At 42.9% G+C, this 25,527-nt stretch overlaps 3 protein-coding genes across 4 annotated transcripts in view; all 3 read left to right on the plus strand.

The window, feature by feature from the left end:
* Nucleotides 1-252: 252 nt before the first annotated feature.
* On the plus strand, nucleotides 253-11,407 carry LOC110522915 (protein FAM221B). Its single transcript, XM_036979037.1, has 6 exons — nucleotides 253-367; nucleotides 1,482-1,610; nucleotides 1,725-1,835; nucleotides 1,963-2,166; nucleotides 7,189-7,308; nucleotides 10,480-11,407. Exons 1-6 carry the CDS (start codon nucleotides 253-255, stop codon nucleotides 10,587-10,589), a joined length of 789 nt encoding a protein of 262 aa, XP_036834932.1. The 3' UTR covers nucleotides 10,590-11,407.
* Nucleotides 11,408-15,459: 4,052 nt separating this feature from the next.
* On the plus strand, nucleotides 15,460-18,360 carry LOC110523631 (putative Kunitz-type serine protease inhibitor). The gene is made up of 6 exons (XM_021602498.2): nucleotides 15,460-15,609; nucleotides 16,612-16,821; nucleotides 17,187-17,351; nucleotides 17,736-17,804; nucleotides 17,975-18,053; nucleotides 18,191-18,360. Exons 1-6 carry the CDS (start codon nucleotides 15,546-15,548, stop codon nucleotides 18,246-18,248), a joined length of 645 nt encoding a protein of 214 aa, XP_021458173.2. The 5' UTR covers nucleotides 15,460-15,545; the 3' UTR covers nucleotides 18,249-18,360.
* Nucleotides 18,361-24,562: 6,202 nt separating this feature from the next.
* LOC110523632 (unconventional myosin-IXb) overlaps nucleotides 24,563-25,527 on the plus strand; it is a 54,004-nt gene continuing 53,039 nt past the window's right edge. The window contains exon 1 of one of the 2 annotated variants that reach the window (XM_036977300.1): nucleotides 24,563-24,917. In XM_036977300.1, the coding sequence (XP_036833195.1) occupies nucleotides 24,816-24,917 (102 nt within the window). In that variant the 5' untranslated portion in view covers nucleotides 24,563-24,815. The remainder of the gene's footprint in view (nucleotides 24,918-25,527) is intronic. The other variant, XM_021602499.2, reaches the window with a different exon arrangement.

A 25,527-nucleotide genomic window follows, 5' to 3' on the forward strand; every position in this document is an offset into this window, starting at 1 on the left:
GTCATCAACAACTTAGGTAACATAACTAAAGTCTACTGTCTACTGCACCTATGAAAGGTGAGAATAGACAGTTAAACAAAATAATTGTCTGAAGAAGATTGTAAATGTTTGATTCACTGTTCATGTCTGTCAGCTCTTGTGAGTGGGCCTATGTTTGCTAGATTCCCTGTTTGTGTCAATTTTGGCTACCTGTTGTCTGTGTTTGTATTACCTCTTGTTTGTCACAGTCAGTCGGTGTGTTAGTGCTTATGAATGGCTTCTGAGGACCAAGGTTTGCAGAACAGAGCTCTGGTGACCAGCTCAGGGAAGAGGAAGGAGAAACTCCGTCACAGTGTAGTGGCAAGGCCAGTCCACCTCAGCCCTGCAGGTAGGCAGCACACATGCATACACACACCCCAGCTAGAACATCATGTTCTGAGAACCATATGTTTCTTAGAGCTTGGTAAAAGTGTGCTAGTCTGTTATTTTGCATACAACCTTCTCACAATTTTCTGGGTATGGTGCAGGATAGTTGCTTGGCTTTGGAACATTCTCAGCACATTTATTCTCAGCACAATGTTATTCTGTGGGAATTTTAGTACTCAGCGTAACGTTTCCTCATGGTTCTATTTAAAGTCATGTTCTCATTGTTCAGAAAACGTTATAAAAACTTGCCGTAAAAACCACAAGAGTGCTTCAGTAACGTTCAGAGATCGTTCTAAGAATGTTATTTAAAAACATATACATTCCGTTCTCAGCATCAACAAAACACTCTGTCCTCTATCTTGTTAAGTGTGTTCAGGTGTGTTGGCCACGTCCTCTAATTGTCCACACCTGATCTTAATGAGTGCTTGTTTCCTTTGAAATGGGGTCTGTTGGAATAGACTAAAATGAACAGCTTTGTATGACTTAAAAAAACATGTCATGCTAACGCCATTTTCATTCTAAATCCATGGATAGATAACAGAATATCATAGGTTCGAATCTCTGATGCCGTGCCACAATAGAAAATACATATTTTTGCGCGATTAATGCCTAAGCAAATTAAATGTATTGTGCCCTATCTGTGCCTGGAGTTCAACACAGTAAACCCAAACTAAGCTAGCAGTGTTATTAAAAGTCTTATTGTGACGTTACCTTAAAATAACCTATAATTTCCGTTCTCAGAAAGTTAATAAAGCCTCCCAGGAAAAGTTTCAGGGAATCATAGTAAAACGTTCTCAGTACCTCCTTGCAACCTACAAATTAAGGTTCCAAGAACAAGCTAAATTTTCACTTCTGTTCTCAGAATGTTTAAAAAGCGTTCGATTTTACCGGTCAGGAAACGTATGGCTTCGTTCCCAGAACCAATGGGAAACCAAAAACATACGTTCCCACAACTTCCAAGGAACCAAAAGTGACACACACAGACGCACACAGAGAGAAACTTGATACAACCAAACTTTCTTGTGGTGTCTTAGCCTTGTTTACCTTTACTCCCGGTCCGACTGACTGTACCTCAGTATCTACAGATACCAATGGAACAGTGGCAGTTCCCAAGTGGATACACAGTCACACACAGAGGCCTGGACAAAAGGTCAAGGACCTCATCGGCCCTGAGAGAGAGGCAGCACTGAAAGCTATACAGACAGGTACCACCATCCTCTGCTCACATTCCCTATTTACAACTAACAGATAGGCTCCTACAGTATTTTTGTCTCTGCTCTCTGCTCTCTGTCTCTGCTCTGTGGTGGTGTTGTATTCAGGTGTGTATGTGGGCTGGAGATGTCCAGACTTGACCTGGGATTGTTTTAGAGTGGGTGACTCCTCCATGTGCTTCTGTGGACATCACCTGTATGAGCATGGGAAATACACAGGTACAGACCATCTGTCTAAAAAATGGATTTAAAAAATTGTATGGTGTGTGTGTATGTGCCTGGTCTACACGAGTGTAATTAAACTAGTTTGTGATTACATAATGGTGTGTCTGTGTGTGTGCGTCAGGCTCCAGTGTGCGTGTGCCCTGCTTGGTCCCGTCCTGTAGCTGCGGGGCCTTTGCCTTCATACCGTCCCGTCCAGAAGAGGTGGGGGAGCCGTGGGTTAGAGGGAGACCTGGGTTTGACTCCCAGGTCTGGAGGGCCCTCTGTCGGTGCAAACACCCCCACCAGCAACACTCTCCCAGGGCAGGACACTCATGCAGGGTGGGAGGTACGGTAGTGAACAATAAATGGACATGTGAGCCGCTCAATGATGTAATAATTGCAAACAGAAATGACAGGACTGTATGTGTTCAGACATTTCCCAAATGGTGGGACAGGACCCAGTAGTACAGTTTGATAGGGTTTCACTTTGTTTCATGGCACCCTTACATGGGATAAATCAAATAAATCAAAGCACATTTTATTAGTCACATTGCCGAATACAACAGGGGTAGGTAGACCTTACAGTGAAATGCTAACTTGCGAGCCCCTAACCAACAATACAGTTTTTTAAAAACATGGATAAGAAAAGAGATAAAAGTAACAAGTAATTAAAGAGCAGCAGTAAATTAACAATAGCGAGACTATATACAGGGGGCAACCGATACAGAGGCAATGTGTTGGTTAGTTGAGGTAGCATGTAAATGTAGGTATTAAAGCGACTGTGCATAGATGACAATAGAGAGTAGCAGTGGTGTAAAGAGGGGGTGGGGGGGGGGACAATGCAAATAGTCTGGGCAGCCATCTGACTAGATGTTCAGGAGTCTTATGGCTTGGGGGTAGAAGCTGTTTAGAAGCCTCTTGGACCTAGACTTGGCACTCCGGTACCGCTTGCCTTGCGGTAGCAGGGAGAAGATTCTATGACTAGGGTGGTTGGAGTCTTTGACAATTTTTAGGGCCTTCCTCTGACACCGCCTGGTATAGAGGTCCTGGATGGCAGGAAGCTTGGCCCCAGTGATGTACTCGGCCATAGGCACTATCCTCTGTAGTGCCTTGCGGTCGGAGGCCGAGAAGTTGCCATACCAAAGCAGTGATGCTCTCGATGGTGCAGCTGTAGAATCTTTGGAGGATCTGAGGACCCATGCCAAATATTTTCAGTCTCCTGTGGGGGAATAGGTTATGCTTGGACCATGTTAGTTTGTTGGTGATGTGGACACCAAGGAACTTGAAATTCTCAACCTGCTCCACTGCAGCCCCGTCGATGAGAATGGGGGTGTGCTCGGTCCTCTTTTTCCTGTAGTCTACGATCATCTCCTTAGTCTTGATCACGTTGAGGGAGAGGTTGTTGTCCTGGCACCACATGGCCAGGTCTCTGACCTCCTTCCTATAGGCTGTCTCATCGTTGTCGATGATCAGGCCTACCACTGTTGTGTCATCGGCAAATTTAATGATGGTGTTGGAGTCGTGCCTGGCCGTGCAGTCATGAGTGAACAGGGAGTACAGGAGGGGACTGAGCACGCACCCCTGAGGGGCCCCTGTGTTGAGGATCAGCGTGGCGGATGTGTTGCTACCTACCATTACCACCTGGGGGCAGCCCGTCAGGAAGTCCAGGATCCAGTTGCAGAAGGAGGTGTTTAGTCCCAGGGTCCTTAGCTTATTGATGAGCTTTGAGGGCACTATAGTGTTGAACACTGAGCTGTAGTCAATGAATAGCATTCTCACATACAGTTGAAGTCGGAAGTTTACATACACTTAGGTTGGAGTCATTAAAACTCGTTTTTCAACCACTCTATAAATTTCTTGTTAACAAACTAAGTTCGTTAGGACATCTACTTTGTGCATGACACAAGTAATTTTCCCAACAATTGTTTACAGACTGATTATTTAACTTATAATTCACTGTATCACAATTCCAGTGGGTCAGAGGTTTACAAACACTAAGTTGATTGTGCCTTTAAACAGCATGGAAAATTCCAGAAAATTATGTCATGGCTTTAGAAGCTTCTGATAGGCTAATTGACATCATTTGAGTCAATTGGAGGTGTACCTGTGGATGTATTTCAAGGCCTACCTTCAAACTCAGTGCCTCTTTGCTTGACATCATGGGAAAATCAAAAGAAATCAGCCAAGACCTCAGAAAAATAATTGTAGACCTCCACAAGTCTGGGTCATCCTTGGGAGCAATTGCCAAACGGCTGAAGGAACCACGTGCATCTGTACAAACAATAGTACGCAAGTATAAACACCATGGGACCACGCAGCCCTCATACCGCTCAGGAAAGAGACGCGTTCTGTCTCCTAGAGATTAATGTACTTTGCTGAGAAAAATGCAAATCAATCACAGAAGAACCGCAAAGGCCTTATGAAGATGCTGGAGGAAACAGGTACAAAAGTATCTATATCCACTGTAAAACGAGTCCTATATCGACATAACCTGAAAGGCTGCTCAGCAAGGAAGAAGCCACTGCTCCAAAACCGCCATAAAAAATCCAGACTACGGTTTGCAACTGCACATGGGGACAAAAATCTTACTTTTTGGAGAAATCTCCCCTGGTCTGATGGAACAAAAATAGAACTGTTTGGCCATAATGACCATCATTATGTTTGGAGGAAAAATGGGGAGGCTTGCAAGCTGAAGAACACCATCCCAACCGTGAAGCATGGGGGTGACAGCATCATGTTGTATGAGTGCTTTGCCGCAGGAGAGACTGGTGCACTTCACAAAACAGATCATGAGGCAGGAAAATGATGTGGATATATTGAAGCAACATCTCAAGACATCAGTCAGGAAGTTAAAGCTTGGTCGCAAATGGGACTTCCAAATGGACAATGACCCCAAGCACACTTCCAAAGTTGTGGCAAAATGGCTTAAGGACAACACAGTCAAGCTATTGGAGTGGCCATCGTAAAGCCCTGACCTCAATCTTATAGAAAAGTTGTGGGCAGAACTGAAAAAGCGTGTGCAAGCAAGGAGGCCTTCAAACCTGACTCAATTACACCAGCTCTGTCAGGAGTAATGGGCCAAAATTCACACAACTTTTAATGGAAAGCTTGTGGAAGGCTACCCAAAACGTTTCACCCAAGTTAAACAATTTAAAGGCAATTTTACCAAATACTAATTGAGTGTATGTAAACTTCTAATCCACTGGGAATGTGATGAAAGAAATAAAAGCTGAAATAAATCATTCTCTCTACTATTTTTCTGACATTTCTGGGAAAAATTCCCTGTCTTAGGTCAGTTAGGATCACCACTTTATTTTAAGAATGTCAGGAATTGTGAAAAACTGAGTTTAAATATATTTGGCAAGGTGCATGTAAACTTCCGACTTCAACTGTCGGTGTTCCTTTTGTCCAGGTGGGAAAGGGCAGTGTGGAGTGCAATAGAGATTGCATCATCTGTGGATCTGTTAGGGCGGTATGCGTATTGGAGTGGGTCTAGGGTTTCTGGGATGATGGTGTTGATGTAAGCCATGCCTGGCCTTTCAAAGCACTTCATGGCTACAGACGTGAGTGCTACGGGTCGGTAGTCATTTAGGCAGGTTACCTTTGTGTTCTTTGGCACAGGCACTATAGTGGTCTGCTTGAAACATGTTGGTATTACAGACTGGTTCAGGGAGACGTTGAAAATGTCAGTGAAGACATTTGCCAGTTGGTCAGCGCATGCTCGGAGTACACGTCTTGGTAATCCGTCTGGCTCTGCAGCATCGTGGATGTTAACCTGTTTAAAGGTCTTACTCACATCGGCTGTGGAGAGCGTGATCACACAGTCTTCTGGGAACAGCTTGTGCTCTCATGCATGTTTCAGTGTTATTTGCCTCGAAGCAAGCATATAAGTAGTTTAGCTCATCTGGTAGGCTCGTGTCACTGGCAGCTCTCGGCTGTGCTTCCCTTTGTAGTCTGTAATAGTTTGCAAGCCCTGAAACATCCCACGAGCATCAGAGCCGGTGTAGTACAATTCGATCTTAATCCTGTATTGATGCTTTGCCTGTTTGATGGTTCGTCAGACGGCATAGCGGGATTTCATATAAGCTTCCGGGTTAGAGTCCCGCTCCTTGAAAGTGGAAGCTCTAGCCTTTAGCTCAGTGCGGATGCTGCCTGTAATCCATGGCTTCTGGTTGGTCATGTCATCAATGCACTTATTGATGAAGCCAGTGACTGATGTAATGTCATCGGAGGAATCTCTGAACATATTCCAGTCTCTGCTAGCAAAACAGTCCTGCAGCTTAGCATCTGCTTCATCTGACCACTTTTTTATTGATCTAGTCACGGGTGCTTCCTGCTTTAACTGTTGCTTGTAAGCAGGAATCAGGAGGATAAAATTATGGTCAGATTTGCCAAATAGAGGGCAAGGGAAAGCTTTGTGTGCGTCTTTGTGTGTGGAGTATAGGTGGTCCAGAGTTCTTTTTCCTCTGGTTGCACATTTAACATGCTGATAGAAATTTGATAATACAGATTTAAGTTTACCTGCATTAAAGTCCCTGGCTACTAGGAGCGCCGCCTCTGGGGGAGCATTTTCTTGTTTGCTTATGGCGGAATACAGCTCATTCAATGCTGTCTTAGTGCCAGCCTCTGACTGTGGTGGTATGTAAACAGCTGCAAAGAATACAGATGAAAATTCTCTCGGTAGGTAGTGTGGTCTACAGCTTATCATGAGATACTCTACCTCAGGCGAGCAATAGCTTGAGACTTCCTTTGATATCATGCACCAGCTGTTGTTTTCGAAAATACATAGTCCGCCGCCCTTTGTCTTACCAGACCCCGCTGTTCTAACCTACCGGTACATCGTATAACCAGCCAGCTGTATGTTGATATTGTTGTCGTTCAGCCATGACTCTGTGAAGCACAAGATGTTACAGTTTTTAATGTCCCGTTGGTAGTTTAATCTTCTTCGTAACTCATAGATTTTATTCTCCAAAGATTGCACGTTTGCTAGTAGAATGGAGGGAAGTGGGGGTTTCTTCGATCGCCTACGAATTCTCAGAAGGCAGCCCGCCCTTCGGCCCCTCTTTCTCCGTCTCCACTTCACGCAGATCACGGGGTCCGGGAACGTCGGGGCTCGTCAGAGTCTTGAAATTAAAAAAAGGATTCTGCTAGTCCGTGGTGAGCAATCGCAGTCCTGATGTCAAGAAGTTATTTTCGGTCATAAGAGACGGTAGTGGCAACATTATGTACAAAATAAGTAAAAAAATAAGTTGCAAACAACGCAAATAAACAAACAAAAAAACACAATCGGCTGGGGCATGTAAAAAGTCTGCCTTCTTCTCCAGCGCCATGTTTACTCCAGTGTGCAATGGTGTCTTATGGCCCCCAGGATGTCGCTGTGTTATCTTCCAGTCCAGCTTCCTGTGTGCTTCATGTGACCAGCACTGGGAGAAGCATGAGACGTTCTTCGAAACTGAGCAGTCCAGGAGAAAGCAGGGCCTGCCATACGGTGAGCTAGGAGAAGTCCTAGAACATTATACCAAATGGTCCACCCAGCCACTAAAAAACATTGTTTGAATAGGAATATCTGTAGGGGAGAGTGGGGTAAGTGGAGCCATTTTTTACATTCAGCATCACTCCGTCAAGGGAAATACAGTGGGGCAAAAAAGTATTTAGTCAGCCACCAATTGTGCAAGTTCTCCCACTCAAAAAGATGAGAGAGGCCTGTAATTTTCATCATAGGTACACTTCAACTACTACTCAAAATGAGAAAAAAAATCCAGAAAATCACATTGTAGGATTTTTAATGAATTTATTTGCAAATTATGGTGAAAAATAAGTATTTGGTCAATAACAAAAGTTTCTCTCAATACTTTGTTATATACCCTTTGTTGGCAATGACAGAGGTCAAACGTTTTCTGTAAGTCTTCAAAAGGTTTTCACACACTGTTGCTGGTATTTTGGCCCATTCCTCAATGCAGATCTCCTCTAGAGCAGTGACGTTTTGGGGCTGTTGCTGGGCAACACGGACTTTCAACTCCCTCCAAAGATTTTCTATGGGGTTGAGATCTGGAGACTGGCTAGGCCACTCCAGGACCTTGAAATGCTTCTTACGAAGCCACTCCTTCGTTGCCCGGGCGGTGTGTTTGGGATCATTGTCATACTGAAAGACCCAGCCACGTTTCATCTTCAATGCCCTTGCTGATGGAAGGAGGTTTTCACTCAAAATCTCACGATACATGGCACCATTCATTCTTTCAGTCGTCCTGGTCCCTTTGCAGAAAAACAGCCCCAAAGCATGATGTTTCCGCCCCCATGCTTCACTGTAGGTATGGTGTTCTTTGGATGCAACTCAGCATTCTTTGTCCTCCAAACACGACGAGTTGTGTTTTTACCAAAAAGTTATATTTTGGTTTCATCTGACCATATGACATTCTCCCAATATTCTTCTGGATCATCCAAATGCTCTCTAGCAAACTTCAGACGGGCCTGGACATGTACTGGCTTAAGCAGGGGGACACGTCTGGCACTGCAGGATTTGAATCCTTGGCGGCTTAGTGTGTTACTGATGGTAGGCTTTGTTACTTTGGTCCCAGCTCTCTGCAGGTCATTCACTAGGTCCCCCCGTGTGGTTCTGGGATTTTTGCTCACCGTTCTTGTGATCATTTTGACCCCACGGGGTGAGATCTTGAGTGGAGCCCCAGATCGAGGGAGATTATCAGTGGTCTTGTATGTCTTCCATTTCCTAATAATTGCTCCCACAGTTGATTTCTTCAAACCAAGCTGCTTACCTATTGCAGATTAAGTCGCCCCAGCCTGGTGCAGGTCTACAATTTTGTTTCTGGTGTCCTTTGACAGCTCTTTGGTCTTGGCCATAGTGGAGTTTGGAGTGTGACTGTTTGAGGTTGTGGACAGGTGTCTTTTATACTGATAACAAGTTCAAACAGGTGCCATTAATACAGGTAACGAGTGGAGGACAGAGGAGCCTCTTAAAGAAGAAGTTACAGGTCTGTGAGAGCCAGAAATCTTGCTTGTTTGTAGGTGACCAAATACTTATTTTCCACCATAATTTGCAAATATATTCATTAAAAATCCTACAATGTAATTTTCTGGATTTTTTTTCTCATTTTGTCTGTCATAGTTGAAGTGTACCTATGATGAAAATTACAGGCCTCTCTCATTTTTTAAAGTGGGAGAACTTGCACAATTGGTGGCTGACTAAATACTTTTTTGCCCCACTGTATATTATTCTTTCTAACAAAGACTTCGATGGGGTTAAGGTCAGGGCTCTGTGCAGGCCAGTCAAGTTCTTCCACACCGATCTCGACAAACCATTTCTGTATGGACCTCACTTTGTGCATAGGGGGCATTGTCATGCTGAAACAGGAAAGGGCCTTCCCCAACTTGTTGCCACAAAGTTGGAAGCACAGAATCGTCTAGAATGTCATTGTATGCTGTAGCCTGAACCATAAAAAAACAGCTCCTCTACCAAACTGTAAAGTTGGCACTATGCATTCGGGCAGGTAGCATTCTCCTGGCATCCGCCAAACCCTGATTGGTCCGTCGGACTTTCAGATGGTGAAGCGTGATTCATCACTCCAGAGAACGCATTTCCACTGCTCCAGAGTCCAATGGCAGCGAGCTTTACACCACACCATCCGACACCAGCTGACACTTGTGTTCGGCTGCTCGACCAAGGAAACCCATTTCATGAAGCTCCCGACGAACTCCGTAGTGAGTGTTGCAACCGAAGACAAACGATCTTTACGCTCTTCATGCTTCAGCACTCGGCCGTCCCGTTCTGTGAGCTTGTGTGGTCTACCACTTCGTGGCTGAGCCGTTGTTTCACCTAGACATTTCCACTTCACAATAACAGCACTTACAGACCGGGCAGCTCTTGCAGGGCAGAAATTTGATTAACTGACTTGTTGGAAAGGTGGCATCCTATGACGGTGCCACGTTGAAAGTCACTGAGGTCTTCAGTAAGGCCATTCTACAGACATTTTTTGTCTATGGATATTGCATGGCTGTGTGCTCGATTTTATACACCTGTTAGCAACGGGTGTGGCTGAAATAGCCGAATCCACTAGTTGTATATATAGTGTATATTTCAGGATGTTGTGTATCCCTGGAAATAATCAGAATTCATGTAAACAGTTTTGAAACATAGCTTGTCCAAAAAGTGGTCTCTTTACTCCATACGGAGTAAGTTGAGCCATGGGACAGGGTAAGTTAAGCCACCTACAAATGTCTGTACTGAATTAAATACTACCACTGCCTTTTTTAAAGGTTTTTTTCCCCAAACACAATTCAACACAATCACAATAGCTTTTTTTTTGTCTTTTTAGTAATATTTTAACACAGGCTTAACACCTAACAAACACTTTGTACTTTTTTTTTTTTTTTAACATAGGCCAGCCCCTGTTGTTACCTCGTATCCTAGCGATAATGCCTTGTATCACACTTGGGAAGAAAACATACATTTGCTCAACTTGACATTGGCTCAACTTACCTCACTCTCCCCTGCAGGATTTCTAATGGTTGTGGCCCACTGGTGGGTTGCAACTGATTCCTCTTGGTCCTATAGAATTAGATATTGGTGATGTTCCAGGTTGTCTTTTCTTGCAGTCAAAATGTTTAAAGCAACAAACTGACATTTCCCTCTGCTTGGTTTCAACAGGAGACGCATACATGCCTTTTGCAGAGGTCCCCACCCTGAGAAATGCTGTTTTAACAGGCAGATTGAAGGACACCTATGCCTTGTCAGACAGCACAAGAAAGGCTGTTTAATCATCATCATTCAAGGGGGGGTGTCTGGAATCAACTTTAAACTAATGACATGCGCATTACTGCTTATTATCCATTTTGTTTACAACAAAAATATTTGCAAAAAATTACACAAGCCAGAAACAAACGAACAACAACTTACAGACACACACAAACAATGTCTACATCTCATCCCCCCAGACCCGCATACTCACACCTCCATCCCTAGTGCCTGGTCACACCTCCATCTCTAGTGCATGGTCACACCTCCATCCCTAGTGCATGGTCACACCTCCATCCCTAGTGCCTGGTCACACCTCCATCCCTAGTGCCTGGTCACACCTCCATCCCCAGTGCCTGGTCACACCTCCATCCCTAGTGCCTCCTTTCAATAATAAATCATTAAAACATACAGATTAAAAGTATGTTTACATTGTAATTCTTCTGACAGCCAACTTTCTAGCTCCACCCATAACTTCAGGACTTTATAGTATTCCCAGAAAGTATGGATTATTGAGTCATTGTTAGTTGACTCATTGTTAATTTTCAGAATTTTGTCTCTTGTATAATTAATTCTATACTTTAGTTTATACTGGATTAAGCATCAATTTTCATTAACTTGAATTTTGTTATTTATGTTCCAACATTCCTCCATCTTGTGTTGATATCAGTTCTTTTTTAGTCTTGATTCCAATAGTAAAAAAAAAATTCTAAGAGGTTGTCAGTTGGATAGGCTCTCTGCAAGGTTTTGTATATCTTACCTATCATATGAACATCATTTTCTGACTCAAATATGGTTCCCTCAAGGTTGCTCTGATGTCTAAAAGATGTCAAATAAACATTTTGTGACGTTTAACTTTTGGTCAGTCCAAAATTACTTTTTAATTTGGTCATGGAAATAAATGTATTTCCTGTTACCAAGTCATTCACAGTTTCTATGCCTTTAGTTTTCCATCTTGATCAATTTATTGGTGAATTCTGAATTAGTGAGTGATATTGGTTCTTGTAGAATTCATTTAATTTTCTTCCATATTGTTATAGTGTTCTTAACTATGAAGTTGTTAATGTCCTTAGCTTTATCCTTTTAAAATAGACACGTACAAAGATTCTGGGGAGAGCATGTGCATCTTCAAAATGTACCCATTGTTCCTCCATATAGTATCACGACCCAGGATGAGACTCAAATGCAGACACAGGAGGCAGATGGTTAGAGTCTCTGATATTTAATGATAGACAAGAGGCAGGTCGAGGACAGGCAGAAGTTTGTAAACCAATTCAGAGTCAGATGGGAACTGGATGGCAGACAGGCTCGAGGTCAGGGCAGGCAAAATGGTATGGCAGGCGGGCTCAGAGTCAGGGCAGGCAGAAAAGGCAAGAACCAGGAGGACTAGAAAACAGGGACTGGAAAACAGGAGTATAGAAAAACACACTGGTAGACTTGACGAGACAAGACGAACTGGCAACAGAGAACACAGGTATAAAAACAGGAGACAGAGGGCTGTGAGACGTAGGTTTAATTCTGGACACATGAAAAATGGGATGTATACGGAGGGTACGGGGCAACAGAAGACAAACAGCAGAGGGGCTAAGGATCTTGGAGATGGGGAAAGGGCCGATAAGTAGTTCAGTAGGTCCTATAATTGAGTGTAGTCTCTCTTCTCTCGGGGGTCCTGACCCCTAGGACCATGCCTCAGGACTACCTGGCCTGATGACTCCTTGCTGTCCCCAGTCCATCTGGTCATGCTGCTTCTCCAGTTTCAACTGTTCTGCCTGTGGCTATGGAACCCTGTTCCCTGGATGTGCTGCCTTGTCCCGGACCTGCTGTTTTGGACTCTCTCTCTACCGCACCTGCTGTCTCTAACTCTGAATGATCGGCTATGAAAAGCCAACTGACATTTACTCCTGAGGTGCTGACCAAAATCATAGGTGCATGAGGGGATTCAATGGGCAGGAACTGCATACTCCCATTGTGATTGCCCGACACTCTCACGTTAATGGGAAACGTAGTGTGGGTGACTCTGCCAATAAAGCGTCCGTCCAATGGTCTGGCGTCCATGGGAATGGAGAGTGGTTGTGTGGAGATGCCCAGCGCAGACACCAGGGTAGTGTCCATCAAGCTCTCGTCGTCCCCAGAGTTAATAAGCACTCGGAGAGATTTGGACCTGTGTTCTCAAACAGAGAAGGGTATAACTATGGGTTTTTCTAAAAGACACACTTGTATTGTATACTTAATGTCCATTCCAATTTACCATACAATATTGAATACATACAGTATGTTTAAGATGAAATGAAATACATGTAATGTCTCAGTACCATCATTCTCATTGCTGGTTATCGAAACGACTCTGTTGACTCTGTCATAATAACTAGGCCAGCCTCTCTGATGTAGCTCTCAGGCATGTTATATTACCTACTGTAAACTGATACCTGTCATGTTTTATAGGTGAGAGTGAGATTCAAAACTCAACACTTGATGACTCCTAGTGGACTTCATCCAAAATAATTTAGTCCAATAGGCTTAAGGCCAGTGGGTTCAAATAACATTTAAAAATATTTAAATTACTTTCACATACATTTTGAAGTACGTATTCAGATAACCTTTATTTGAAAAAAAAACATGTAGTTGGACATTGGAATGTATGTGGAAATACACTTGAAAAGTATTTGAAAATACTGAAATGCACTAACTCAAATACACTCCCATACATTTATCCTAGGTATTTGAAAATAGTATTTGAAATAGGTATTTGAAAATACTTTCAATTTCAATCTTTTACTTAAATAAAAGTACTTGTTTTGGGCTGTGTTATTTGAAACTCAAATACTCAAATCCACAGAAAAAAATAACTAAAAAACACATGTATTTGAACTCAGCTTTGACTACCTGTATGGAGGCTTAATCACAATAGTCTAGTGGCTTCCTTTCCTAGTGTTCTGTGCTTCATCTGCAGTAATCTGAAAACAAAGGGTTAGAGATAGCAGTATTAGGGATTTCAGAAATGTGACATTTATTACCTTTCAGGATCTTTCATATCAGTGCAGATGAGGGGAAGCAGACAAACAGGAATCTCCTTTAGACCATTGAGACTAAGTATAGCATTGTTCAGCAATCTTATGCACTTCCTAAAATGATATAATAAGTAAACATAATAGCCTATTTATTGGCCCAATAAACCATTTGGATGGAGGAAACCAGGTTTAGCTTTCTGATTGTGTGTCTGTGCAATTTCCTCTTTGCTTCTGCATATCAGACTTGGCTGTTCATATGATGCTGATTCATTTTGGAAGACCCTATGAAATAGGAAGTAGATATGTCAGATATTATGTGATATATTATGTTTCTGTATCGAGAGAATGAAAAATAGAAAAGTATATTGTTTACTCACAGATGGGTTTTTGTTGAGTTGGTGCCACATCCCAAATGTATGATTAATAATATTTATTTGGCTGTGGCTATAAATAAATCTACTTCAAATCCATTCTTCTTATCCAATGAGTCAGGACCATGGGTTAAATTGAGAATTTTGAGGAGCCTGATTTAGAGGAGTTAAGGTAAGGGTTGATCCAAGGTTGAACAAAAGGCTAGGGTTATGCCAATATTAGGGTTAGGGTTGTAGATGAGGCTAGAATAAGGTTTGTACTGGGATGTGGATATGAAGCTAGGGTTAGGGTTGTGGTTGAGGGTTAGGGTTGAATCAGGATGTGGATATTAAGCTAGGGTTAGGGTTGTGGTTGAGGCCAGGGGCGGTCCTGGACATAAGTGACATAGACGGTCGCCTAGGGCCCCCGGCCGCCAGGGGACCCAACCACCAAAAAAATAATAATAACGTAAGAACTCAGTCAGGATCTCAACTTACTGTTGAGTGTTAGAATAGAATGCACAAGGTGCCATTTCAAAATGTGGTTGTACATTAGTAGTTTTCCTCTTATGTTTTTAGATTGGTAAAGTGGTCTACCCAGCTATCTAAACTTATAGAAATCATGGTCAAATTACTGCCCGGGCATGTGCCCAGGGGCCCTGACCTCGAAGGGGCCCCCATTGATTTTGTTAGTCACTCAGATATCATGTTAACATGGCATAAGTCATGGCAAAATGTGTAGAATTTCAGGAAATTTGCTTAAAAATGGCAAAAATGTTTCTCCATCTCATGTCAAAATGTGTAGAATTTCAGGAAATAATCTGTAAAACTACGAATGTTTCTCTCCGCACCATAGCAAAATGTCATGAAATTAGAAGAACAATTTTGAAATGTTCTCTCCGCCCCATGGCAAAATGTGTAGAATTACAGGAAATTATCATTTATTTATTTATTCTTGCCATCTAGAGGTGGGCCACTAAAATGTTTTGCAAAATCTCAACTAGGGCCCCCAAAAGGCTAGGGCTGGCCCTGGTTTAGTCTAGGGTTAGGGTTGTGGCTGAGGTTTAGGGTTGCACCAGGAGGTGGACATAAAGCTAAGTTTAGGGTTATGGCTAGGGTTACTGCTGTAAGTAAAATGTATTCCATTCTAGGGTTAGGATTAGTACTTTAATGCTTTTATCCTTCTTCTACTCTTTGACCCGAGGTGCAGTAGCTCAGCTCTGGGTAGCTCCGCTCTGGGTAGCTCCACTCAATGTAACGGACGTTTCTTTGAAGATAAAAGAAAGGTTACCATAAGGTCTTGTAGTTGGGGATATGTTTGCATTATTTATTAATTTATGTGTGTGAAATGCTTGATTACTCAACTACAATAAAAACATGAACACTGAAAAAGTTTGGCAAGATACTGCCAGTCATTTACCTATTTTATGACTGAAACTATGGGATCTGTGACCGAATGAGAGAGAAAGACACTCCTAGGTCATAAAAACCTAAGTGTTGATAAGGGCTACAAATAACGTTACATACCTGTGGACAGAAGCATATAGAACAGGATTTGAAAAGAAGTCAACCTCTTTCTGTTGGGGGGAATTTACGGTCTTGGCCTACCAGCGACACAATTATGGCAAATCCACTGTTGAATATATTTTTCCTAGGAGTTATGCTTCCTATAGCTTTGTCCATTGGTGAGTATATTCTATATTTCTTTACATTTCTGCATTCATTCAATGAACCCTTCTTTGCTTTATCACCTTGCTTTAACTACAGCATGTGTGCTACTGTAAGAAGTACCTGCACTCCTACTTTGTCATAATTCCTTTATGCCAGTTATATCAAAGCAAAATCAAGTAACGCCAACATGGTTACTAAATCTAGGAGTGGAAATAATGTTTTGTTTTTTTCTCGGAAATGAATGACTGATGATATCATGTATTCCATCCCATCTTACATGTAAGGCTGGGTTTACATTGTGAATGGGGTCCTTTCTCAATATTATTCAGATGCATATTGACATTTTTTTGAGGTGTGTCGGAAATAAAGAAGAAAACACACAACTGAGATGGTTCAAACTAGATTGAGAATGCACTTGCAAATCATACATCCACACTGTTTTTACTGTTAAAGAACTCAGTCAAAACTGTCGAGAGAACATGGGCTGTCACTAGTCAGTTACTTCTTCGGTGTTGGGGAATTTACTCTGAAAATATAGTTTAAATTGTTAACAATTACTTCAAGCGATACTAAAGCTACCATTAAGAAAAACACAGCTTATTTAACTAAAGTGACTTAGAAAAAGTAGTTCTACATCCAAACTACTTTGTGAAAAATTATATCTAAATCTAAAATGTCATAGACTACAAATTGCAAGAAAAGATCACTCTGAAGTCAAATGTTAACAGAATGTGCAATTTAGACTATTAAAAACAAAAAGTGAGAATTAGGCACACAAAACGTGATTCAAGTGAGAATTAGGCATTGCATACTTCACCCATATTTTATTTTTGCTGAAAAATATGTGTAGTTCCAGTAATTCGCTACACCACTACATGGCAAAAAAAGTCATTAACTACTGAAAATTGCAACTTGAATTTATTTAAACTAACACCAAGCTACTCCAAAATGTAATTAAATGACTAGTTGACCTAAATGTAGCTCACTACTCCCCAACACTGATCTTCTTCTCTCAGAACCGTTTTGCAGTAGGAAGATGGACGAGGGAAAGCCAGCGGAGGGAAAGGAAGATCTCACTAAACTGCAGTATTACTACGATGAGGGGGCAGGCATCTGCTTTCCTTTCATCTACAAAGGACTGGAAGGGAATGAGAACCGCTTCAACACAGACAGGACGTGCATGGAGGCCTGCTCTGCCAAGTTTGACGAGCTCTACCCAGCTGCAGGTAGGCTGCTACAGAGAGTGGGGAGAGAGAGTGGCTGCTGTATGGTGGCCATTTTTTTAGGTGTAGATTCAAAGAGGACTAACAAACAGGAAGTCTATATGACAGATACAAACTGTACAGTGTTGCATTGGTGTATTGGATTTTATAATAATGGTTAGTGATTGATGAACTCATAATGGACAAGATATTGTCCAAACCATATAATAAGCAAATAGACATATCATACACAGCCATTCTATAATCAGATTATTATGCTACGCTACTCTCTCAAAATGATCCATCCATTTAAGGAAGAATTGTTGAGCTATTCATAGAAGTTCATCAAACCCATAATTTCCCCTCATATGTTCTCTCTGCTCTCTCAGGTGCAGTGTGTGACCTTCGATTAGACCATGGCAGTTGCTTTGCCATGTTGTTGATGTACTACTACAACGCAGTAGAGGGAACCTGCCGTATCTTCCACTACGGGGGCTGTCAGGGCAATGGCAACCGTTTCGAGACCAGAGAGCACTGTCAACAGACATGCATGGGTCAGTTCACTATCTATTTTTGTGATACCACTATTTCTTATCTCTCCCTCTACATCTGAGGTAATGATAATATGTACCCAAAGATAACAACACCCCATTTTCAATATAAAGAACATACATATTTCTCTTTCTCTCTACTGCCATATGGAAATGCATGTTTATGTATGAAATGTGTATGAAAATAGTCTGTAGACACTAAAGGGCATTTTAGACATTGAGGTGCAATTCCTCCTTACACTGCACAACAGACACTCAGCTGACTTCAACTGTCTTGACAGTTTTTCTTTAGTCCACTAGAGGTCCTTCCTCCACCACTTCATTACAACTACAGTATATTACTGATGCTTGTTCATCCTGTTCATGTGAGCTGTTCTTCTTCTGCAGCCAAAGGAGCCAGGGGTGGTGCTGCTGCAGAGCCAGGAGCTAACCCAGATGAGAGTTCCACTAATGCAGGTACATCAATACCTCTTGTGCCATTTTTGTAGAGTTGATTATCTAGAGTTTGAGATCATGTTGACCCTAACAAATTAGGTAGTATCTTGATGATTATCTTGGTAATGGACCTATATTGTCATTATGAAAGAGTTCTTTTTAACTGTCTGTTGTGTTTGCTCTTGTCTCAGGACTGATCGTGGGTATTTTAGGAGGAGTTGTGTTCACCGTGGCAGTGATCTCTGCTATTGTTCTCTTTGTTGTCCAAAGGTAGTAGGTATTCTTACAAAGTCAATACAGTAACCTTTTTTTAAGGAAAGGGATGAGAACAATATTTAAATGTCATGGTAATATCAATAAGTGTGTTACATTCTGACATTTTATAACATTCTTTTTCAAATTCACAGGAAAGGGACATCAAGCAAAGATGGGAGAGAGCAGGAACTACCTATTGAGATGTCCTAGAGATGTATTACCCTCGACACCATTTTCAAATTCCTTTTTTGTTTAGGATTTCTTTTACATTTGTTAGGAATTAAAATGTTGTACTCTATTTAGGTTGAATAAAAAATGAAAATATATGCCATGCTTTATCTATATATATATATATATATATATATATATATATATATATATATATATATATATATATTTTTTTTTTTTTTTACTGTGGAATGTTTTTGACATTGGATAGACATGGCTAAACACTATCTCCCTTGTATTTGCTGTTGACATAGTTAGTACAGTAGGTAATGAACATTAACCAACCTGTAAATAATACAAAACTGCAGGTTGAATGTTGTAACAGGACTGATCTGATCAACTCTGATCTGATCAAAAGCATTGATCAACTCTCAAACTGGCCTCAGACTTATATACTGTATATGTATATACTATCGGTCCAAAGTTTTAGAACACCTACTCATTCAAGGGTTTTTCTTTATTTTCACTATTTTCTACATTGCAGAATAATAGTGAAGACATCAAAACTATGAAATAACATATTGTAGTAACCAAAAAAGTGTTAAACAAATCAAAATATGTTTTACATGTGAGATTCTTCAAAATAGCCACCCTTTGCCTTGATGACAGCTTTGCACACTCTTGGCATTCTCTCAACCAGCTTCACCTGGAATGCTTTTCCAACAGTCTTGAAGAAGTTCCTACATATGTTGAGCACTTGTTGACTGCTTTTCCTTTGCTCTGTGATCCAACTCGTCCCAAGCCATCTCAATTGGGTTGAGGTTGGGTGATTGTGGAGGCCAGGTCATCTGATGCAGCACTCCATCACTCTCCTTCTTTGTCAAATAGCCCTTGCAAAGCCTGGAGGTGTGTTTTGGCAGGGCGACCGGGAGCATTCAACAAGGTAAGGTTGGGCAGGCTCGGTGCTCAAGAGCTCCAGTGCGCCTGCACGGTCCGGTCTATCCAGTGCACCAGCCCTCCGGTGGCAGCCCCCCGCACCAGGCTTCCTGTGCGTGTCCAGAGCCCAGTACTCCCTGTTCCTCCTCCCAGCACTCGCCCTGAGGTGCGTGTCCTCGGCCCAGTACCACCAGTGCCGGCACCACGCACCAGGCCTACAGTGTGCCTCGCCTGTCCAGAGCTGCTAGAGTCTCCCGCCTGTCCAGAGCTGCTAGAGTCTCCCGCCTGTCCAGAGCTGCTAGAGTCTCCCGCCTGTCCAGAGCTGCTAGAGTCTCCTGCCTGTCCAGAGCTGCTAGAGTCTCCCGCCTGTCCAGAGCTGCTAGAGTCTCCCTTCTGTCCAGAGCTACTAGAGTCTCCCGCCTGTCCAGAGCTGCTAGAGCCGCCAGTCTGCAAGGAGCCGCCAGAGCCACCAGTCAGCCAGGATCCGCCAGGATCCGCCAGAGCCGCCATTCAGCCAGGATCCGCCAGAGCTGCCAGTCAGCCAGGATCCGCCAGAGCCGCCAGTCAGCCAGCATCCGCCAGAGCCGCCATTCAGCCAGGATCCGCCAGAGCCGCCATTCAGCCAGGATCCGCCAGAACCGCCAGTCAGCCAGGATTCGCCAGAGCCGCCAGTCAGCCAGGGTCTGCCAGAGCCGCCAGTCAACCAGGATCCGCCAGAGCCGCCATTCAGCCAGGATCCGCCAGAGCCGCCAGTCAACCAGGATCTGCCAGAGTTGTCAGCCAGTCCGGAGCTGCCCTTCAGCCCGGAGCTGCCCTTCAGTCCAGAGCTGCCCTTCAGTCCTGAGCTGCCCCTCAGTCCTGAACTGCCCCTCAGTCCGGAGCTGCCCCTCAGTCCAGTGGGGCCATTTAGTAGGGTTGCCAATACTAGGTCGGTGGCGACGGTCGCCGTTCCTAGGATGCCACAAAAGCGGACTAAGACTATGGTGGAGTGGGGTCCACGTCCCGCGCCTGTGCCGCCACCGTGGACAGACGCCCACCCAGACCCTCCCCTATAGGTTTAGGTGTGCGGCCGGGAGTCCGCACCTTTGGGGGGGGGGGATTTAAGTGACATGGGGGATTTATGTGTTTCTGTCTTGTCTAGGGGTTTGTATGTTTATGGGGCTGTTTCCGGTCAATTGTACAGTGCCTTGCGAAAGTATTCGGCCCCCTTGAACTTTGCGACCTTTTGCCACATTTCAGGCTTCAAACATAAAGATATAAAACTGTATTTTTTTGTGAAGAATCAACAACAAGTGGGACACAATCATGAAGTGGAACGACATTTACTGGATATTTCAAACTTTTTTAACAAATCAAAAACTGAAAAATTGGGCGTGCCAGTTGAGGATGCCTGGTCATTCTTTAAAAGTAACTTCCTCACCATTTTAGATAAGCATGCTCCGTTCTAAAAATGCAGAACTAAGAACAGATATAGCCCTTGGTTCACTCCAGACCTGACTGCCCTCGACCAGCACAAAAACATCCTGTGGCGGACTGTAATAGCATTGAATAGTCCCCGCGATATGCAACTGTTCAGGGAAGTCAGGAACCAATACACGCAGTCAGTCAGGAAAGCAAAGGCCAGCTTCTTCAGGCAGACATTTGCATCCTGTAGCTCTAACTCCAAAAAGTTCTGGGACACTGTAAAGTCCATGGAGAACAAGAGCACCTCCTCCCAGATGCCCACTGCACTGAGGCTAGGTAACACGGTCACCACCGATAAATCCATGATTATCGAAAACTTCAACAAGCATTTCTCAACGGCTGGCCATGCCTTCCTCCTGGCTACTCCAACCTCGGCCATCGATAAAAGACAGTACTGTGCAGCCGTCTTCATCGACCTTGCCAAGGCTTTCGACTCTGTCAATCACCATATTCTTATCGGCAGACTCAGTAGCCTCGGTTTTCTAACGACTGACTTGCCTGGTTCACCAACTACTTTGCAGACAGAGTTCAGTGTGTCAAATCGGAGGGCATGCTGTCCGGTCCTCTGGCAGTCTCTATGGGGGTGCCACAGGGTTCAATTCTCGGGCCGACTCTTTTCTCTGTATATATCAATGATGTTGCTCTTGCTGCGGGCGATTCCCTGATCCACCTCTACGCAGACGACACCATTCTGTATACTTCCGGCCCGTCCATGGACACTGTGCTATCTAACCTCCAAACGAGCTTCAATGCCATACAACACTCCTTCCGTGGCCTCCAACTGCTCTTAAACGCTAGTAAAACCAAATGCATGCTTTTCAACCGTTCGCTGCCTGCACCCGCGCGCCCGACTAGCATCACCACCTTTGATGGTTCCGAACTAGAATATGTGGACATCTATAAGTACCTAGGTGTCTGGCTAGACTGTAAACTCTCCTTCCAGACTCATATCAAACATCTCCAATCTAAAATCAAATCTAGAGTCGGCTTTCTATTCCGCAACAAAGCCTCCTTCACTCACGCCGCCAAACTTACCCTACTAAAACTGACTATCCTACCGATCCTCGACTTCGGCGATGTCATCTACAAAATAGCTTCCAATACTCTACTCAGCAAACTGGATGCAGTTTATCACAGTGCCATCCGTTTTGTTACTAAAGCACCTTATACCACCCACCACTGCGCCCTGTATGCTCTAGTCGGCTGGCCCTCGCTACATATTCATCGCCAGACCCACTGGCTCCAGGTCATCTACAAGTCCATGCTAGGTAAAGCTTTGCCTTATCTCAGTTCACTGGTCACGATGGCAACACCCACCCGTAGCACACGTTTCAGCAGGTGTATCTCACTGATCATCCCTAAAGCCAACACCTCATTTGGCCGCCTTTCATTCCAGTTCTCTGCTGCCTGTGACTGGAACGAATTGCGAAAATCGCTGAAGTTGGAGACTTTTATCTCCCTCGCCAACTTCAAACATCTGCTATCTGAGCAGCTAACCGATCGCTGCAGCTGTACATAGTCTATCGGTAAATAACCCACCCAATTTTACCTACCTCATCCCCATACTGTTTCTATTTATTTACTTTTCTGCTCTTTTGCACACCAATATCTCTACCTGTACATGACCATCTGATCATTTATCACTCCAGTGTTAATCTGTAAAATTGTAATTATTCGCCTACCTCCTCATGCCTTTTGCACACAATGTATATAGACTTTGTTTCTATTTTTTTTTCTACTGTGTTATTGACTTGTTAATTGTTTACTCCATGTGTAACTCTGTGTTGTCTGTTCACACTGCTATGCTTTTTCTTGGCCAGGTCGCAGTTGCAAATGAGAACTTGTTCTCAACTAGCCTACCTGGTTAAATAAAGGTGAAATAAAAAAATAAAAATAAGAGGCAGCTGTCTATCGTTGTCTCTGATTGGGAACCATATTTAGGCAGTCATATTCTTTGGGTATTTTGTGGGTGATTGTTTCCTGTGTCAGTGTTTGTGCCACACGGGACTGTTTCGTTGCCAGTTCACTTTCTTATTTTGAAATTGTGTTCATGTTTAGTTTTTCTTATTAAAAACCATGGACACCTACCACCCTGCGTATTGTTCCGATCCTTGTTTCACCTCTTCTGAGGAAGAGGAGGAAATCTGCCGTGACAAGCTTTTGTGTATATCTGAAGCAGAAGGGGGTTAAAAGCCATGGTAAATTAAAATCACATCAAATCAAATTGTATTTGTCACATGCGTCAAATACAGCAGGTGTAGACCTGACAGTGAAATGCTTACTTACAAGCCCTCAACCAACAATGCAATTAAGACATCATGGGAAAATCAAAAGAAATCAGCCAAGACCTCAGAAAAAAAAGTGTAGACCTCCACAAGTCTGGTTCATCCTTGGGAGCAATTTCCAAACACCTGAAGGTACCACGTTCATGTGTACAAACAATAGTACGCAAGTATAAACACCATGGGACCACCCAGCCGTCATACCACTCAGGAAGGAAACGCATTCTGTCTCCTAGAGATGAGCGTACTTTGCTGCAAAAAATGCAAATCAATCACAGAACAACGCAAACAACCTTATGAAGATGCTGGAGGAAACAGGTACAAAAGTATCTATATCCACAGTAAAATGAGTCCTATATCGACATAACCTGAAAGGCTGCTCAGCAAGGAAGAAGCCACTGCTCCAAAACCGCCATAAAAAAACAAGACTATGGTTTGCAACTGCACATGGGGACAAAGATCGTACTTTTTGGAGAAATTTGATGAAACAAAAATTGAACTGTTTGGCTATAATGACCATCATTATGTTAGGAGGAAAAAGGGGGAGGCTTGCAAGCCGAAGATCACCATCCCAACTGTGAAGCACGGGGGTGGCAGCATCATGTTGTGGGGTGCTTTGCTGCAAGAGGGACTGGTGCACTTCACAAAATAGATGGCATCATGAGGCAGGAAAATTATGTGGATATATTGAAGCAACATCTCAAGACATCAGTCAGGAAGTTAAATCTTGGTCGCAAATGGGTCTTCCAAATGGACAATGACCCCAAGCATACTTCCAAAGTTGTTGCAAAATGGCTTAAGGACAACACAGTCAAGGTTCTGGAGTGGCCATCACAAAGCCCTGACCTCAATCCTATAGAACATTTGTGGGCAGACCTGAAAAAGCGTGTGTGAGCAAGGAGGCCTACAAACCTGACTCTGTTACACCAGCTCTGTCAGGAGGAATGGGTCAAAATTCACCCAACTTATTGTGGGAAGCTTGTGGAAGGGTACCTGAAATGTTTGACCCAAGTTAAACAATTTACAGGCAATGCTACCAAATACTAATTGAGTGTATGTAAACTTCTGACCCATTTGGGAATGTGATGAAAGAAGTAAAAGGTTAAATTCTCTCCTATTATTCTGATGTTTCACATTCTTAAAATAAAGTGTTGATCCTAACTGACCTAAGACAGGGAATTTTTACTAGGATTAAATGTCAGGAATTGTGAAAAACAGAGTTTAAATGTATTTGGCTAAGGTGCATGTAAACTTCTGACTTCAACCGTACATGGTTCATTCTGCGTCAGTCGATAATTTCACTGCTTTGCCCTTAGTAACGTGCACAGGATGGTAATTAGTAGTTACAAAATGGAGGTGACAGGCATTTTAGTCATATGAGAGAATAGAGATTTTATATAATGTTGTTTGTTATGTAATGGTGTAAGCAGCGTTGGTCATACATGAATATCATCATGAAAGATATCCAGATATTCTAACATGTTATCTCTACTGCCTTGCAGTATGGTATCGCATATAAACTACATGACTGCATTTGAGTAAATCTCTAACCTCTAAAAAAGAAAGAAGTCACATTTAATTCTGATGACTGACGCATGCCGAGCATGGGTGTGGAGAGGCAAGAGTTAACTTCTCCTCTCTAAGAAAGGGGAGGGGAGAGAGAACCCTTGCTTTGCACGCCTTTTAAATTCACTACTCCCCTGGGAATAGAGTAAACTCAGCTCACATACGCTGTGTGCGCTGCTGTCACAGTGTTTACATTTATTTTATTTTAATTACGGCACAACCTTGTCGTTTTTAGTATAGGTTGGATTTAAACGCCAGAAAAACAAGGAAGTCAATTGTTATTTTTTATCAAGCTTCAGTATTGTCCAGTACATATAATATTGCACCCACGTTTTATTGAATAGATACGATTTTGAAAGAAATGGAGGTGCTCCTCCACGAGGATTTGGCAGCTTTGTCAGATTTGGATGAACAAAGTTTGTTGGAATCCCTGAGTCAACGGTTCAGACAAGATCGCATCTATGTAAGTAACTTTACAAGTTCAGATTTATGTGCATGTGACTGCTGTGAAAAATATACAATTTGTTCCCCCATTACGAGGATATTTTGTATCTGACCAATGATTAAATGTTAACACTGATGCTGTTATGTTATTGTGATGAGACCATTACTTTGCTTCAGGTTATATCACTTTGACACTACAGTACAATCCCTGGACACGATCCCCCCCCCCCCCCCCCCCCATGTTCTACCACGTCACCCATGTGTACACAGGACTCTGCACTCTGTAAAAATCCCTGTCATTTGATGTATTTTAATCTGCAACAAATCCCAACCAATCAAATACCTCAACCCTTAACATACTGACAGAACAGCTAGATTATCTAAATCTGTTTCAATGTATTTTATTACTTGACACGGCAGTAAACTCAACAGTGTTGAAGGGTTGGGATCGATGACTAACACAAATAGGCAGTCTAGTGGAGGCTGCTGAAGGGAGGCTGCCTCATAATAATGGCCGGGAATTAAGTAAATGGAATGGTTTCAAACACACCATTCCAGACATTATTATGAGCCGTCCTCCCCTCAGCAGCCTCCACTGACGCAGTCGTATATCAACATGCCATTTTATT

This window comes from Oncorhynchus mykiss, chromosome 5 (genome assembly GCF_013265735.2).
Source record: "Oncorhynchus mykiss isolate Arlee chromosome 5, USDA_OmykA_1.1, whole genome shotgun sequence".
NCBI classification, from domain to species: Eukaryota; Metazoa; Chordata; class Actinopteri; order Salmoniformes; family Salmonidae; genus Oncorhynchus; species Oncorhynchus mykiss.